We start from the raw sequence: 17,929 nt of genomic DNA on the forward strand, positions 1-17,929 counted from the left end.
ACATATCTTGACAGGTGATAAATAAAAACATCTCAGTTGTGAAGGCTGAATCATACGACGGAGGATTAGGGCCACGTTAAAATATAAATATTTTTTAAAGTTTCGAGATTAAAATCGTAAATTTACGACTTTATTCTCGTTAATTTACGACTTTAATCTCGAAATTGGCCCTAATCCTCCGTCGTAGAATCAAAAACCTAATCCTATTTCTTTTTGAATCTCTACCGAGTACATATATGATAGTTTGATGAGACTAGTCACCACCGACTCAAATCTGAAATGACGATGTGTGTGTCTCAATATGTGTGTGTCTGAAATATTAAGCGGACGGGACGACAGCTTGTTAACTCTGGAGATGTTTCCATTGTTGATTAAAGAAAGACTGCAATGCAAAACAAACCTCAGATCTGAGCATTGTCTAATTTTTACTCAAATATATCTTTACATTTCTTATAAGCCACATTTTCAAGATTTAAAAGCCAAAGAAATTACTTGTAATAGATTTTAAAAAATTGCCAATGGGGTAAGAAAATGTCACTTCAGTGTCTTGAAATATCAGAAATAAGTGTGTCTCATTAAAGACACTTAACCGGTGAAACATCTTACTTAATTTACGTCCTTCATTTTTGTGTTTTTGGCTGATTGTAAGTCAAATTAGATTTTTTTTTTTTTAAACAAGACAAATACACTGTCTCAGATTTGAGTTTTTGCAGTGCAGTCTTCCTTTTATTGGCGATGGATCATCTCCAGAGACAACTCAGCAGAAGCAGCTAAAAAGTAGCGCCACTACTTCTTAAGTACCCCCCCCCCCCCCCCCACACACACACACACACACACACACACACCTGATCTAGGCTGATTGGTTCCAGGGTGGAAACATAACTCACCAAACAGGTAGAGCATCAAAATGTGAGGCATATCAACGAGCAGGAACAAAAACAACAACAACATGTGATTAGGAAAAAAGGTCAACTTCCGTCAGGGTTGTCATGATTTTAAACTTCGATTTGAGACTAGAAACAAAATCTAACTTAACTTGTTACCCGTTTGGATACCATGGCAACAACAAACAAAGAAAAAGGGCTACGCAGCAAATATTATGTAAAGTTTTGAATTACCACAAATTACAAGCGAGCTCCAGCTCACCGTCTAAATTACACAAACACATTTGTTGCTTCGGCCACCTGACTGCACAGAGTCTTCATTAGTGACTCTGTGGTCACAAAGGTGAACAAGGTTGAGATGCTAACAAAGCATGCTAACTGGTTTTTGTTGCCTTTTCTAGGACTTTGAAGAATACATTTTTAAGTATTTACTGATTAAATAAAACACAACACTACTCAACAGAAACAGCAGCTTCCTCGTCAGACAGTTAAACATAAACTAAAGTTTTATATTTGAATAAAAACCTCTACCTGTGGTTGTTATTTGATCCAGATGTTATGCATCTAAAAGCTGTAACAGAAAGACGAGCATCAAAGCAGACGTACCACTGATGCAGCCGCTCTGCTTCTTCTGACACAGTGATGGTTATTAGTTTAGTCCTACTCAGAAAAAGGGGGCTCGAGAAACTAAAGTGTGCTTACACAACTGTGACGCATCCTCGACCTTTAAGGGTTAATACTAAAATCGTCTTTTTACCAGCAGCGCATGTGTTGTTTTGGAAATTGATCATTTTATGGGAAGAGAGCAGCAGCAGCAGCAGAGCAGTGGGAGTGCTGCACAGACTGCAGAATGCTGTTAAAACCACAACAGTGAGGGGAATAACAGCCAGCTGAGGGGCCGTGAAGATATTAAAGGCCATGAAACTACAGCTGAAGAAAAACATCAAACTCCTATCGGAAAGTTTTTTGTTCTTAAATCAAACGTCAAACAACCTACTCTCCCACAGTGACGGCTCTGTGCACACTCTGCTTTATTCATCTTCCATGTTGTTGCTTCTGTACTCGGGGAAGCTAATTTGCTTTATTGTACAAAAAATAAATAAAGATTTTGAAAGAGAAGCAGTTTCTTCTTAAAGGCTTTATATTCGGTGCATTGTTGTGTTAGCATGCTAATGCTAGTGATCTTTATTCTGCTCGTATCTTCACACTGCATGTAAATTTACCTGAAATGAGCGTGATCTAGAAACACAGTTAAGCAGTGAGTACAGTATGTTATTCTTCTTTTCTCTAGTTCCTCAATTAAACAACTTTTATACACGAGGGGAGGAGTCAGCCGGCCGGCCCGACGATGTAAACAAACTGAAGATAGGACTCTGAAAACTCTGAAAACATCACAGACAGTGGGACTCGGGTGTTACACCCATTGTAGACAGTCATGACTCACAGAGTTATTTTCAGAGGATATATTTGATTTATATTATATTTAAGTGTGAAGAATCACATAGAAAGACTTTAAAGAATTCAGATTTTTGAATGATGACCCTCAAAATTGTTGTTTTTTTTGTGCAACACATTTTTTGAAGCCGGTAGATCTCACAATCAATCAATCTTTATTTGTTTAGTGCAAATTCATAACAAAGTTTATCTCAAGACACTTTACAAAAAGTACTTACTCTTTGTTATGTCATCTATAAAGACTCAACGTTAATCCATCATGAGCACTCAGCAACATTTAGCAAACGTCTTCAAAAGCTGTGTTGGGCTTGGAGAGGGAGATAGAGGGAGATGCAGACAGAACGAGAAGGATAGAGACAAACAGAGCAACAACAATGGATGAGACAGTTTTAGCTATAATGTCGGTAAGAATGGTAAAAGTATGAGTAGCGTTAGCAGTAACGGCTAAGTATGATAATAGGCTGATCAGTATTATAATGTTAGCAGCTGTAATGATGATGAAACAGGGAGGAAGTGCCCACTGCAAGAAACTTTCATGTAATTATTAAAGGCAGGGTTGGTCATTTTCAAAAACTAGCATGATTTTGAAAGTAGCATTCCCTCAGTGCACCGTCTGCATGCCACGCCCCCTCACTCACATGAACGAGCGCCGTCTCTCCAGAAGTGGACCTCAGCTCATCTCTGTCATTGTGTAGAAACTACGTCGTCTCATGTCTCATTCAGCGGTAAGTAAACTCACATAAACTCCTAAAGTCATCGGTGACGCGCTCTGAGTGTGAGCTAGAGCACGCTAAGAGGTAGAGAGCGAGCAGGGAGACAGGGAGGCGTCTGATTGGTTCATCAGATTGGTACCTCGTAGCAGACATTGGTTTAAGTTTTTACAGGATTACAAACTGATACAGATGATGGATTTTCTTTGTTTCCTTTATCAGAGAACATCAGTTATTAATTTCTGTCAGGACCTAAAGACAATTTCAACCAAAATCTTTAAAAAGTGGATCTGGAGGAAATGACCAACCCTGCCTTTAATAGGTGTTAACAGGGAGATAATAAGAAGCTGATTTTTCCTCTTAAAATGACGGTCAAAATGTCAAATATTTAGTAGGAACAAATGTTTTAATGATGGTGCTTTTGCTACTGGATATGTTCAACATCGTTTTTGGTTGCCATTTAAAAAAAAAAATCATATTTGTATTCTCGTCTTTGCGTCCTCTGAGATCCTGTATTTGACCATTTGATCTTCTTTGTCTTGATTTATTCATTTCCCTCTTTTATGAAGCTCTCTGTAACGTAGCTAAGTAACAAGTGCTTCATCGTTTTTTTTTTTTTCCTTTTTGAAACCTTCAAGAGCTGAGAAGCTGAATAAATGAGTCTCCCTCCAGAGCAGTTTGAAAAGAAGACAATGGTCCACAATATCAGGACATCATCCGTCTCTCTCACCTCTCACCTGTACTTTGAACTCTAAGAAGGTGGAGATAGATTTGAGTCATGAGGGGTAGTATTCAGAAGTGGACTTCACATTTGGCTCATCTTTTTCGATTTCAAAGTTTCAGCTCGGCAAATGAACCCTTTTTAAATTCAACGTCTTGGCTCGCTGATCAAGTCACAGGGTCATGGATCATTGTGTTTGTTCTGTCCCAGTTTACAGATCAATCAAAAGATCGATTCCTTGATCATTTGATATAAAACTAGGTCGAGACTGTACGCACTTTTTACATGAAATAAACTACAAAATGCTCAAATATACGACCATGTTGAAGCGCTGTTATCTGCGGCTCTTCATCGATAATTGAATTATTCTGACATTTGATTTGAAACTGACTTTGAAATCTTTGTCCTTTAGTTTTTGGGGTTGTTTTTCTCGTATGTCTCTTGTGATAAAAGAGCCCGATTCTTAGAGATTGAATCAGGATAATGTCATGCGTCACACGTTCTGTAAGCATCGTCTACCTGGTAAAATAAATAAATCGTCAACAAGGATCTAAAGTGAAGTCTGGATGTTTTTATACCATCAATCATTTCATTAGTGGAATATTCTTCAGAAAATACATCCCTCTTCTTCTTGAGACAAAACTTTTTTCATATTTTCCGCCCGATGTTCCTTCGAGTCTAAAAAAGCTTTTCAGAACTTTCACAACCGGTTGCAAGCATCGTCGAAAAGAGAAAAGAATAAGCCTCCGTCTGACGGCTCGGAAAAACACGTCATTACTATATCCTGTTTCTTTGAACATAGTACGGCGTTTTGGTTCAGACACCCGCTGCACATTACATTTAATCAGGAGCATCTTTCCTCTAATGTGTGGGTAATGATAGAGCCTCTGATACAGACGATGGTTTGGTTCAGTGAGAGTGACTTTGAGTCACTGGCCTCGTCTCTCTTGTCATTCTCATCTTCAGTCTCATCATTCTGGACAACTTACTCATATGACTTTCACTGTTTGACACACCGTGTTTCTGTCTGCAATTTAAAGATAATGCTGGCACTGAGAACACAAGGTATACAGCTCGAGAAAAACATTAAAGATCACGGAAAAAAAACAAGTTTCTCTCTGGTTTTAAAATCTTTATTTTGTTTGAAAATCTGTGAATCTTTTTTTTTGTTTTTATTATATTAGAAATGTCTCCTAACCAGAAGTACAAATACTTCGTTACCTTACTTAAGTAGAAATTTTGTGTATCTCTACTTTACTGGAGTAATTATTTTTCAGCCGACTTTTTACTTCTTCTCCATACATTTTAAAAATAGCCTCGTTACTCCTATTTCATTTCGGCTTGTTTTTATTCCGGCTTGTCATCGTTCAAAAAAACACAAAAAAAAAAAAAAACCTATCCAGATAAATCGTGCCATCCGAAGAGAGTGAATTTGACTGTGGTTGGATGAGAAGTATAAACATATACCATTCCGGCCTAAGCTTTTGTCCCCTTACATTACTTTTACTTTTATACTTGAAGTAGTTTTGAAACCAGTACTTTTACACTTTGAGTAAAAAGCTCGAGTTGATACTTCAACTTCTACAGAAGTCTTTTTAAACCCTAGTATCTATACTTCTACCTGAGTAATGAATGTCAATACTTTTGACACCTCTGATCTCAACTTGTGAATTTCCAGATGAACTAAACCTCAGTTTGGTCTTTTATTTTGTAGAGAATGACAAACTGGTGCAGAAAACAAAAAGATGACAAACGGTACATTTTACCATTGCTTATGGAAATGTTCAAAAATGAAAGAATTTTGGGATGAAGTCGGGCGTGTAAAGCAGGTAAGTGTAGAAGGAAAGTTTTCTCTTCTTGGTGTGTACCCTAAAGGTTGGATGGATGTGAAACGCAGAGAACGGCTCTTTGTAGAGCTCTGCATGTTGCAGGTTAAAAGAACAATAACATCGACAACACAGATAGACTGAGCATCACACGGTGGTTTCATGAAATGTCTCGTCTTTTGGAAAAATGATCAAATAGACTAATGATGACTAATGAGACTGTCATGTTTTAAGTTCGGCTGGTGAAGAGTTAGTAATGTCTAATTTGTGGTCGTTTTTGTAGAATTGTTTTTGTGCAGAATATTTGGTAATGTACTCCCTTTAGTTATTTGTATTTAATACTGATATTAATACTATTCTACCATTTCATACTTGTCTTGAAGATTTGTTTTAAAAGTATTATTTAAGTTTTTTTTAAATAAATAAATGTGCATGTTTTCCTTTGAATTGATTTACTTGTGTTTTGTAATTATGTGTTTTAAAAGAAAACAAGCTGCTGTAACGAACAGACACGAGTGCATTTTCATTTTGAACAACAGACCACTTCAATCAAATGTTTTTTAAGGCCCTGTGTCAAGCTAGCGTTTTTTTTCTGAGCACCAGCATCTTTTTTCAATTGTTTTCAATCAGTGGAGAGCGTTCCCAGCAGAAAGCGCAGCGTCTTTTCTTCTGAGCGCTCAAGTTAAAAAATTTCCAACTTTTCAGAAAGGGGCTGTTGAAGTCACCGGCGCTCTTTTGCAAATGTTTGATACTCCGTTTACTTTAGCCGTCTTGTATCCACATCCTCTTTGCTCTGAATCTGATCGGGTAAAAAAGATCTCAAATATAAAACATGCAGTAAAAAGTAAGAGAGCCGTGTCGGTCATACAGCGACAGTTGTCAACGGACTGTTGTCATGGAGACAGGACGGACATGCAGAGCTTTTCTTCTCAGCGCACAAACGCTTCATGCAGACACTCCCAGCACTTAAAAACACTAAGTGGACACGGGGTGTAAATCACCATCTCTTCATGCATGTACAGCATTCTCTTCCCACGTCTGTTCAATCTCTACAGAAGAACACCTTGTTGTGTTTATGAACAGGTTCTGAGCACAAGAGGAGGACTGCATCTATGTGTAGAAGTAACAGACAAGTCGACTGTGCTGAAATATATTTATTAGACTTGCAGTGTAGAAAAATCTGTGCAAAGATGAACAGCATGTTTTAAAAAGTTATTTACACACAAAGTGGAAGAAATGCTACTGTAGACATTGTCCACTGGAAAGTCAATCTAAAAAAAAAAAGGTCCAAGATGAAGAAGAAGAAGAAGGCACAATCGACAGGCTCAGTAAAGTTTGGTCTTCTTCATTATCGTCAAGAACTCCTGCTCGCTCACCTCACCGTCGCCATCTCGGTCCGCCTCATCAATCATTTCCTAAAAAAGGAGAAGAAAAAGTTCAAATCGGCTTATTGAATTCAAGCTAAATCCATCTTGAAGCTAATGACTACAATACAGAGAGTGGAAGATAACATCTGTCGCACAGAGCCCAAGTTCCTCTGAAATAACCAAACATGAGATGTTTGTAAAACCACACGTGAGGACATGATAACACACGGCAAGAGGAACAAGAAGGTGAGAGAGGAGAGCAGTTTATTAGAAGAAATAAAAATGTGTTTTTGAGTACTTGTCAATCCAACTCTTGTGGAAATAAAAAGAAAAAATGACACCTTATTGTCTGATTCCAGCGTCTGAAAGGTGAGTATCATGTGTTGTCTGTACTTATTTTAATGAAATAAAAACCTCTGGGTTACTCACAACAGCAGACGACATTTCAACTTTAGGAGGCGCCTCATCATGCCCAAATGTTCCCTCCACTGATTATTTTAAAGAACACTATCATCACTGCCGTGTCACCTCAGACGATTTGATAGATTTAGAGAAATACAAACAACCCAGGAAGTCCACCCTCCCCTCCTCAGAAAAACAGGTTATGATGTATCTTTCTCCACTGCTATAAATCATTTCTATATTGAGAACATCAGATAGGAAACACTGCGTGTCGTCAAACACTCCTGTACCTGTAGTTCTTCATCCGTCAGGCTTTCCCCCAGCTCTTTAGCCACTCTCTTCAGATTTTTGAACGAGATTTTTCCCGTGCCGTCGTCATCAAACAGCCGAAAAGCTTTCAAGATCTCTTCTTTGGAATCCTTTTCCCCCTGTTAAAAAAAAAAGGACAACATGACAATCTCATTATGACCGAAAGGGGATTTTACCATAACTTGAAACAGAATTAAACATTAACACAAACAATGACAATTTTAATGGATTTGATGAAAGCATATAACATCATACACAAGTCTCCAGAGTAGAATTATTTTATTTGAAACTAAAGTTTCAGAGACGTATTCTTCTTAGATATAGTCACTTTTAATTACTATACAACCTTAGAATTAAAAAGTATTATAAGTAGATAGAAAAATAAGGATTTTGCATATGTATTGTCATAGAATTTAAATAAAATAATCACATTTATTCATAAAGTGGATTTAATCTGATGTCTTTATAGAAATTTAAAAAAACTGTACTCATTAACTCAGAACTGTGATACGCATCCTCCTGGGTTAAGTGTATTGTTACATCCTGACAAATGACCCACTTCACTTCAGGATTATTATAAACTTTTTGTTTTGATTATTTTGTGGACTTTTGTGTATTTATTTAACATAATAGGAAAGTGGATAAAGTAAGAAATGGGGACTTATATGCGGGAAAGGAGCCACAGGTTGGACTTGAACATGACTTGAGGTCTTTTGTCCCATCAGCAGTTGAGTTTTTAAATAAGCTGCCTGTTCACTTTTACTATGTACTGTTGGTCTCTTATTTCACTCACGTCCATCTTGATAATATCCATGTTAGTTATGTTTTATGTATTAATGTCTTTGCCCCTCGGGTACAATAAAGATTTTCCAAGTCCAATCCAATGGGCCGCCCACTCAGAGGCTGACTTAACCGCTAGACCATCTGCGCCGCATTACATACTCTGTTTATCTACCTTTTACACCCTAAGCTTTTAATGTATGGTTGTGATGTATTTTCTGTTTTCTGCAGTTTACATATTTTGCACTAACTGCTTTTTAAACATTGCTGTACATATATAAACAACACAACTTCAGAAGGTCAACACTTTTTTATTTTTTTATATTCAGGTCTAATTACAGATTTTTTTCCCTCAACTGTTTTTAGGTTCTTGCTTTAAATTACACATATATTTTTATCCCTGCACGGGTTATGTACATTTCTTGTATAAGTCTATTTTTTAATTGCACAGTTTAAGTTTGATTCATCTAGGGGTTTTCATTTCGGGTTAATATATATGTATGGGAGGGGGGGCGTCAGTTTTGTGGTTACTTTGTAACAAATGTTTCATATCATGTACGTCTTTGTAACCTGCTACTGGATGCTTTGAATTCCCCTCTGGATCAATAAAGTATCTATCTATCTATCTATCTAGTTTTACCTTTATTGTTGTTATCTTTATGATTTGTGTGTAACGTTGCCATGCCTGTTAGTCTGTCCTTACTGTGCTGTTCTTTCTGCTTTTTAATAATTGTACAGTGTCTTTGAGTCTTTGAAAAGTGCTTATAAATAAAATGTATTATTATTATATAATTATCATTATTATTATTATTATTATTAATAACAAAAATAAATAATAAAAATAAATTATTTTTCTGTGACTGTTAAAAATGGGATGCGATTTTTTTTGCATGCTATTAGTACTTGTTCAAACATGACTTCTTAGCTTGGATTTTAAAGAAACTTTTCACAGCTTTCATAGTAACTGGCAACAAAAATGGATCGTGCACTATGGGTTCTTTTCTGTTGAATTGTATTTAATTTTAGTATTTTGTATTTGTTATGTTCTTGCTGTTGTTTATGTTCTTCTGTGTTTGGTTTAGTTTGTTCTTGTTTTTGCTGTTTGTCAAAGCACTTTGTAAACCTGTGTTTTTAAAAGGTGCTATAGAAATATTTATTTATAAATCACTTGTGGGTAATCTACCAGCATGCATCACTTCTTTATTCTTCTGATAATCAGTATCAGACTCGATCAAGTGACTGGCTAATGTTAACGGTTCCACGAGTAAAAACAAACTTTGGGAAAACATCCTTCACCTATTGTGCTGCACACACCTGGAACACAACACAAAACACATTCAAACTCAATACAATGGTTACCATGGGTCAATTTAAAAACTTGATCACAGCTCACTGTACTCATGAGTGTAAATGTTATTAACTGTAGTTACCTGCTTATTCTTCTGCTCTTATCATCTATGTATTTTGTCTTTTTTTGGTCTCTTATTCGTTTTAATTGTACTCTCGACGTCATTGTAAATGAGTGCTTACCCTCAATGATTTCTCGAGAATAAATAAAGGTAAAATGAAAATGAAATAAAATTATTTTTATTATTATTTGTTAAAAAGTTTCCTGGGACAATACTGCCCTACAAAGGCAAAAGGCAGTAACTTTTTTTCGAAAAATGAGTTTTTGTCATTTTTGGAACATTACAGATGTGCTTTATCATGTGGACAAGTATCTTGAGTCAATTGTGTTGTTTTTTTGAGAAAATAGTAGGTTGTATTTGCCTTAACTTCCAAAAGCCCTGGAGAAACCAAGGCAGAGTCCAGTAACTTCACTCATCAGGGTCTTTGTCTTTGTACTGCAGCATTCAGGAATGCTCAAACTGAGTTAAGGTCTTCTGCCTTTGTTTTACTGCGGACCAAAGTGAAGTTACTGTTTCACTGCAGTGGAGTTAAGGTGATATGCCTTTGTTTTAATATCTGTCATCAAGCACTTAATTGTGCCATGATCACTAGATTTCATGTTTATGTTATCAGTATTATCATATACTGATTTAATATAGTGATCAGCAACCACGGGAGCTAACAAATGGAAGTTACTGCCTTTTGCCTTGGCATGACCTCTTATTATTGTACAGGCAATGCAACGGCAGAGTACCTTAACTTCCAAATAAGGGTCAAAGGTCATGTTTAAGCTCAAGATTTTTTTTTTTTTTTTGTACATTAATAACCTGCATAAAAAGACAAAGAATTGCCACATTTCCAATATTCTGCCAGCAACTCATTTGGCTGGACAACAAAAAGACTTTAAAGTCATTTTTCTCAGTTCTACACGCTGGCGAGTTCAGGTCTTTTGCCTTTGTAGGGCAGAATAGTTCACTTTCTGAGAAGCGTGTCGGTTTTGTCAGAAAGCTGCAGCACACTCACCATTTTCAGTGTCATCATACTGAGAAAGGCACTTAAGTCAATTGTTCCAGATCCTTCTTTATCGATGTCTGAGATCATTTTCTTGATTTCTTCTTTCTTTGGTTCAAAGCCGAGAGCTCTCATGGCAACCTGTAGAACAGAAACGCTGTTATCTGTGGAGACTGCTGAATCATCTGCAAACATCAGCATACTGAAGCATAAACAAACCTTGAGCTCCTTCACGTCTATAGATCCAGACCCCTCTGTGTCAAACAGATCAAAAGCCTCCTTGATTTCCTGCTTCTGCTCCTCAGTGAGGTCGATCTTCAGACCTGCCTTCTTCCTCTGGCCCGCTGAGGGAGCTGCTTTTCGATAACCCGAGGCCTTAAAAAGCACAATTAAGAAGTGTTTGTCAACGCAAAAAAACCCGTAAATAATATTTAAACGTGGTTTCAGAGCAGGCTAGCTAACTTGAGCTAACATGCTGCTACACAAGACGTTGAAACACGCTTTCCAGCTTTTTAAAAAAAAAAGCATTATCCGACTATTTTTTTATCTTTACACGACAAATCCTAAAACTTCCTAAACACTGTGCATTCATTTAAAAAGAAAATAGTGAAAGCTTACCATTAAAACAGACCAAAACTTTAACGGTTGTTAGCGTACTCAGATGTCAACAAAACAGAAAAAGCTAATTTTTTTTTTTCCCTTCGAGTGACATTTCAGTCAGCCAATAGAAACAATGAAAGCGCCGTGATGCGGGGATATAAGCCAATTAGAAGGTGAAAAGGGCGGGTTTTAATCGTGAAAGCCAATGATCGAACTCGTTTCTCGTTACCAAGCAACCAGAAAACACTGCGCATGCGCCGTTTCTTCACAGTCGTGCTTGGGTAGTTGGAAATCGCAGACTGCTATTTTTAAAGTGAAATAAGGTATTGTTTTTCTCCTTATTCATGGACATTTTGTTGTGCAGGATTTCCTTTTGTGACACACCTGTATTTTAAGTGAACCTTAACTTCGTTATTTACAGGTTTAATACAGAATTGCAGCTTTTCTTTGTTAAAACGTCGTTAGCTTAGCCTTTAATGCTCTTGATGTCAAACTGGTTGACTTTTATTATTGTGAAGTTTTTGTGCTGTACAGGTTAATAAAATGATGTCCCACTATGTTACCAGTGGTGGAATAAATATAAACATCCCTCAGGTTAAAACAAATAAAGCAATACTCTACCACACTGTGTAACACATTTATCATGACCTTAATTCAAATCCTTGCTGAAGTCTAATTAATACAACTAAACTCTCAGATAAACCACCATTTAAAATACCAGCTTGTCTACATAAGATATCAAAAACTACAGTATTAATTCAACAGAAGGGATTATGTCAGTGTGCAGCTTTGGATGATTTAAGCTTGACACCTTTGTCATTTTCTTTGCAATAATATTAACTGTTTGTGGGAATTACTGACAACCAATATTTGTTGGTGTTTACTAAGTAACATGTACTTGGTATATTCCTATATTTCTACTACTATAAAGAATAGAATATAATTACTTTATTGATCCCAAACTGGGAAATTGTGGCGTTACAGCAGCAGGTTATCAAACACACAATATGAGCGAATTTAAACACAATATAATATTAAATACAAAGTAAATAAGCACTAAAAATATCAAAACTAAGAATGAGAATATATACAACCAGGATTTAACTTAGCATTACTTCTAGTCTTGAACATGGATGATTAAATGTAAATGTGCAAAAACAGAGTTGTAAATGGACAGTATTGACATAAGTTAAAGTGCTTATTGCTTTATCTCTTATTTTCATGTCTTATTTTATTCATATTTATATTTATATTCCTGTATTTCTACTACTATATGTGTGTAAGAACAACTGTAACAACAACATTTTGACCTGGAGATTAATAAAGTATATCTGATTCTAGGGCTGGGAAATATATCAAGTTTTTAAGATATATTGATATATTTTCAAACAAGATATAGGGTAAGACAATATCGTTAATATCGATATAGTTTATGTTGCATTAAAATAATGTTACAGAGGTGCCAGGTCACCTTTACCTCATCTCACTGATGATGAGTGACTGTCTGTCCCTCTTCACCCTGCTCCTCCTCTCTCTCTCTTTTATTGTATTTAAGGAACATTTTTATTTTATAATATTCATTTTTAAATACACAAACAGGTTTTTAATGTGTTTTCACTGTTAATAAAATACATATGGATATATATCGAGTATCGCCATTCAGCTAACCAATATCAAGATATGAGTTTTGGTCCATATCGCCCAGCCCTAATCTGATTCCGATAAAAGTTTAACAAATGTAAATCTTTCCCTTTCCTTTTACAATTTAGACAACTCAAGTAATGCTGGGAAGTACGATTATTAACCGTCGACAACATGTTGGACTGCAGAAGCTCTCAGCATTGTCGGGGATCACACATTCCTCTTTGGGCCCGTATAAGAAGTACAAGTTTATCCAAGATGATAGGAGCGGAGAGTCGGCTCTTGTGTGCACGTGTTTTCGCATCCTTGAGAATCTGGAGCTGACGTGCGCGGTGGGTCAGCTGGTCTACCGGACCGTTCAAGCCCACCAGAAGGTCTACCATACAGGATCAGGATGCCTGCTGTTCCTCGCCGGAGCGTGGAGTCGTGTTGCCCTGGAGTGCCTTCAGAGAGGGATTCCTGTTGCACACATCGTCTCGGCGATGTCTGAAGGGCTCGATGTATGCTTCGATGTTTGCAGGAGATTCAGCATTTCGACTGAGCGTGCACAGTCACAGAGCAGCACAGCAACATCTCAGGATTTAGGACTTCAAGTGTCAAAGAAACCGACTGTGGAGGGTTCACAGGCATCGACTGAACCGAAGGAGAAAACAAGAGACGCTCTTAAGACTCTAAATGCTTGTGGACAAAAGAAAATCAGGCTCAGCCGACACTTTAGTGAGGCCAAGTGTGAAAATATCTCCAAGGAATCGGAAGATAGTCAACCTAAACCTCCAGACATTAAATATATATCTGAGAGATTGAGTCATGGTTGTGTGGATGCGATGAATTTAGTATTTGAAGCCAGCAGAACACAGTCAAACAACATTCAGCAAGAGACCAGCTGTCCCACATTTGATATAACTAAAGTCATGACCTGTATGCTACCTGGTTTACCAGAGGAGCAAGCGTGCGTTACACCGGGCTGCATCCTTCTCTTATCCGCCGAACAGGCTTCACTTGCACATCGCTTAAAAGACCGACTTCTGCAGGTCGTTCTTATTAACGGAGATTTATCGTTTAACTATAGCCACCTTGGCTTTAAAAGGCCGACAGGAATACAGCGTGTGAGTGAAGAGGCCTCTTTGTCAAGTTCAAGCAAAGAGGAAGACTGGATGGAGAAGGTTGTGACGCTTCTGTTGAACCTGGGAGTGAACCTGATACTAGCTAGCGGGCTGGTGAGCGAGAAAGTGATTCAACGCTGTTCTAGACGTCACATTCTCGCGCTGGAAAAAGTAAACGTTTCCGTTTTGAAGGCGCTCGCTGATGCATCGGGCGCTGTTCCGGTGACGTATGCCACACAGTTGAGTAAGCACTGTGTTGGCGCTGGAGTGAAGGTAGAGGTATGGAGGGATCTCAGCAGCTACGAGAGGAAGCCGTCGATAGCTGTGAATGTTTCCACTGGTGTGAACAGCAAACTGGTCACAGTGGTTCTGACCAGCTGCATAGAGGGGAAGCTTCAGGCCCTGGAGGACCAGTTCTGGGCGTGTGCTTATCGTTTACATTTAGCCCTGAAGGAAAAAGCCGTCCTGCCCGGTGCTGGGGTGACAGAAATGCTTTGTATTCAACACCTTCAAAAGCGAGCAGAGACGGACTCCTTAGCATTAGCTAACCCTTATAGGAGTGTGGTGTTGCATCTCATGGCGGATGGTTTAATGGATTACTTATCCACTGTAATGGTTAACACTGGAAAGTTCTCAAAAGTCCAAGCCTGGACTGCAGTGAGCCGGCAACTGCAGGACTGTAACCAAAGTCCAGGGGCTCCATCCATGTTCTCAGAGGTTTTCCTAGAAGCTGAACAAGAGGGTAGGGCCGTTTCCTTTCCTGTAAAATCCACTGATGCACCATCAACAAAGGTCTTTGATAACCTGAGTGTGAAGCAGGAAGCATGGAGGAAAGCGTCAGATCTGGTTTTTCTGGTCTTACAGACTGATGCTGAGGTCGTCACAGGCATTGACCTAAAAACTGAGGCTGCGCAAGGAAACCTGATGCTGTTGTGACCTCCAGGAAACATCTGATTGAAAACATTTTGTTCCTGGAACAGAAAAATAAATTGTATTTTTATGACCGGTAAAGTGAAATTACAATAAATAGTTTTTATATTTGTTATTTTCTCGTCATCAGTTTGTAGTAAAATAACACCATCATGTAATATATTTTAGTGAAACTGTTATGCCTATTTGCTACCACTTGGGGGAGACAAAACAACATAAGACAATGTGTCTTCAATCCAAGCTGTTGCACATTTTAACTGTTGCTTTCATGACCTCCAGGTATTAAAAATATCTCAAAAGGAAGTGCAGTGTATGAAAGAAATAAAAGATGCACAGTCAACAGCTGTTTTATTTTCTTGTATTTGTGAACTTGTTGATGCAAAAGGGCCTGCAAACCAATCCACAGAAAAGCTGAAGGGAAAAAACAAACAAAAAAAGACAGATTTTTAAAGTTTTCTTTGCAGGAATAAGTATGAAGTTGGAGAATAAAGTCAAGTTTTATCATGAGTGCTCTGTAGAGGAGAAAGATTTGATTTATTCCATATTATTTTTTTTGCATTCAGAGGACACATTTCAAAAGTGAACAATAAACCCTACAGAGTTAAAAGAGAAAACAACTTTCAGTTTTGCCAAGTGCAGAGAAAATCCAATTAAAAAAGGAGTATTTTATTCTGTGATTGAACGTGATAGATACTTAGTCAAGATATTATTGATAACCACTAAGAAGGCAATAAATAGAAACTGATGCTGATGGACTGACATATACTTAAACACTCTGAATCTATATGCTCCGAATAATGGACTCCTGTAACCAATGGCTGTTTTATTTTTATTTTTATACCTGTTCTATGTTTGTTTTATTTATTTCTTGTCTTGCTCTAATTGTACAACTTGCTGTAGAAACAATTCAGAAACATGCATAATGCTTTTTTGTATGTTCCAACAAAAGTAAAGAAAAATTTAAGTGGAAAAAAAAGGAGTATTTTAAAAATCCAAGGATGAAGAAAGTCCTCTCTTGATTGTTTTGTTATGCCTAGCACTCATACTGAATGTTGTACTTCTCAACATGTTGACTTGGCTCTTTGGTCATTTTTAAATAAGGGGAACAATTTTATTCTGTCATATTTTTCACGGCCCGTCCCCTAATATGTTCCTTACATTTGTAGAAAGTACAATAAAAAACATGTGGTTATATTTCTGGAACATATTCTTTTACACACCTTGTCTTCTTCCTCAGTTCAGGCAGGACTAGTTGTTTGTCCAAAAAACACAACTACATCTTCCTCTAATGGATCATGGGAGAAGTATACATGCCATATGATTTTATGTAATGCACTTCTTTTATGGTATTCCCCCATGCTTCATTAAGCGTCTACAGCTTGGCCATGTACAGTTCACATTGGACACGGCTTCCCTCCTGTGTCACAATGGGAACGGTTGATGGAGAAGAAAAAAGCCTCCAGGCTCAGGAAATGGTTTTGGTTCTAAGTCTCATTAAGACCTGTGACTTGTGGGAGTAATTAAATGTGATGGAATTCTGGAAACATCAAGAAAAAATGTCTACAACTTGGAAAATAAATTCACAAAGCATACTCTTGGTTGGATATCTTTAGACTTCTTTCCTATGTGTTGCACTTTTTTTGTTTTTCAGAGGTGTCACATGTGAGACCTTCCATTTCCTCTTTTGATCAGAGAGAGAGATTCTTGTCGTTTTCTAAAAATAACTCGGTGAAATAAAAAAGCTTTACAGTGGAGCAATAACAACCTTGACACAGTCATCAGTCGGCGGCGGTGAGAGGGTGGAGTATGACAGAACAATCACAACATAGAGAAGGAAATTGGAAAGGCATAATTGAAACATCTCGCAGTTCAGGCTGAGTTCATGTTTAAGCCCAACGCTTCGTCTACACTAAGAGAATCGTTAATTCAGCAACTTTTTCCAAGTCAGAGTTTTAACTTTCACGATTCATTCATTACATTTACATGCTACCATAAACCCTGTCATATATAGAATTATTTTATTTTATAGTTATTGTTTGACGGTTGAAAAAACGTTTTTGAGTTATACTGGCAGCCATAAAATTGAAAATGTATTCAAGGCTTTACTGAGCTACTCTGCATACTGCTACCTGTGGAACTATAGCTTGTATCAGGTCTATAAAGGAAGTCATGGGGCCGAAACTCCTGTGATGCAACTCACACCAAAATGTGTCGCATGAGTTTATTTTTAGAAAGAAATCACTTGCAAACATAAATCTTGTTTCATGATTTCAGAATCAGAATCAAATAAACTTTATTAATCCCAGGGGGAAATTCAGAAATTCTGTTTTTATATACTATTGTACTATTAATTTTGTAGATCATTGTAAGATAAGGTAATGTTGGTTATCACTAATTACTCACTTTAGCCATCTGCAGGTGTAAGTTTATTTCTATAGCACATTTCAACAACAAGGCAATTCAAAGTGCTTCACACGAGACAAAAGCATCATGACAGAGGAAAGAAAAGAAACATAAAAATAGAACATTTAAAAATCACTGAAATTATCAAATCTGAAAATATGTTCAAATAAAAATAATTAAAATGAAATTTTAACCACTACCCATTATTTGCACCCCATTTGAGCACCTTGGGATGGACATTGTTGGTCAAGCAGCAAACCATTATATGCTGGTTATAACAGACTTTGCTACCAAGTATCCAGAAGTCTTTCCACTAAAATCCATCCATGCTTTCTGTTTGGTACAGTTCTTTTCAAGGGTGGGCTTCCCTTGTGAAATATTAACTGATCAGGGAACTA

The 17,929-nt window shown here is 37.3% G+C and overlaps 2 protein-coding genes across 2 annotated transcripts; one reads left to right on the forward strand and one right to left on the reverse strand.

The window, feature by feature from the left end:
• Positions 1 to 6,735: 6,735 nt before the first annotated feature.
• cetn4 (centrin 4) lies at positions 6,736 to 11,565 on the reverse strand. Its single transcript, XM_061047670.1, has 5 exons — positions 11,473 to 11,565; positions 11,074 to 11,229; positions 10,867 to 10,995; positions 7,656 to 7,793; positions 6,736 to 7,011 (listed from the first exon to the last, which is right to left on the reverse strand). The coding sequence occupies exons 1-5, from the start codon at positions 11,473 to 11,475 to the stop codon at positions 6,922 to 6,924; spliced, it is 516 nt and encodes a 171-aa protein (XP_060903653.1). The 5' UTR covers positions 11,476 to 11,565; the 3' UTR covers positions 6,736 to 6,921.
• Positions 11,566 to 13,190: 1,625 nt separating this feature from the next.
• Positions 13,191 to 15,243, forward strand: bbs12 (Bardet-Biedl syndrome 12). Its single transcript, XM_061047672.1, has one exon. It carries the CDS (start codon positions 13,236 to 13,238, stop codon positions 15,132 to 15,134), a length of 1,899 nt encoding a protein of 632 aa, XP_060903655.1. The 5' UTR covers positions 13,191 to 13,235; the 3' UTR covers positions 15,135 to 15,243.
• Positions 15,244 to 17,929: the final 2,686 nt, after the last annotated feature.

This window comes from Labrus mixtus, chromosome 10 (genome assembly GCF_963584025.1).
Source record: "Labrus mixtus chromosome 10, fLabMix1.1, whole genome shotgun sequence".
Classification (NCBI taxonomy): domain Eukaryota; kingdom Metazoa; phylum Chordata; class Actinopteri; order Labriformes; family Labridae; genus Labrus; species Labrus mixtus.

What these genes read in the sequence shown, in the direction of transcription:
- cetn4 (XM_061047670.1), bottom strand. An exon ending in TAGACGTGAAGGAGCTCAAG is followed by an intron (nt 10,996 to 11,073) that starts GTTTGTTTATGC and finishes TCTGTTCTACAG; the next exon opens with GTTGCCATGAGAGCTCTCGG. An exon ending in GTATGATGACACTGAAAATG is followed by an intron (nt 7,794 to 10,866) that starts GTGAGTGTGCTG and finishes TTTTTTTAACAG; the next exon opens with GGGGAAAAGGATTCCAAAGA.
- bbs12 (XM_061047672.1), top strand. Translation starts at nt 13,236, where the DNA reads ATGCTGGGAAGTACGATTATTAACCGTCGACAACATGTTGGACTGCAG.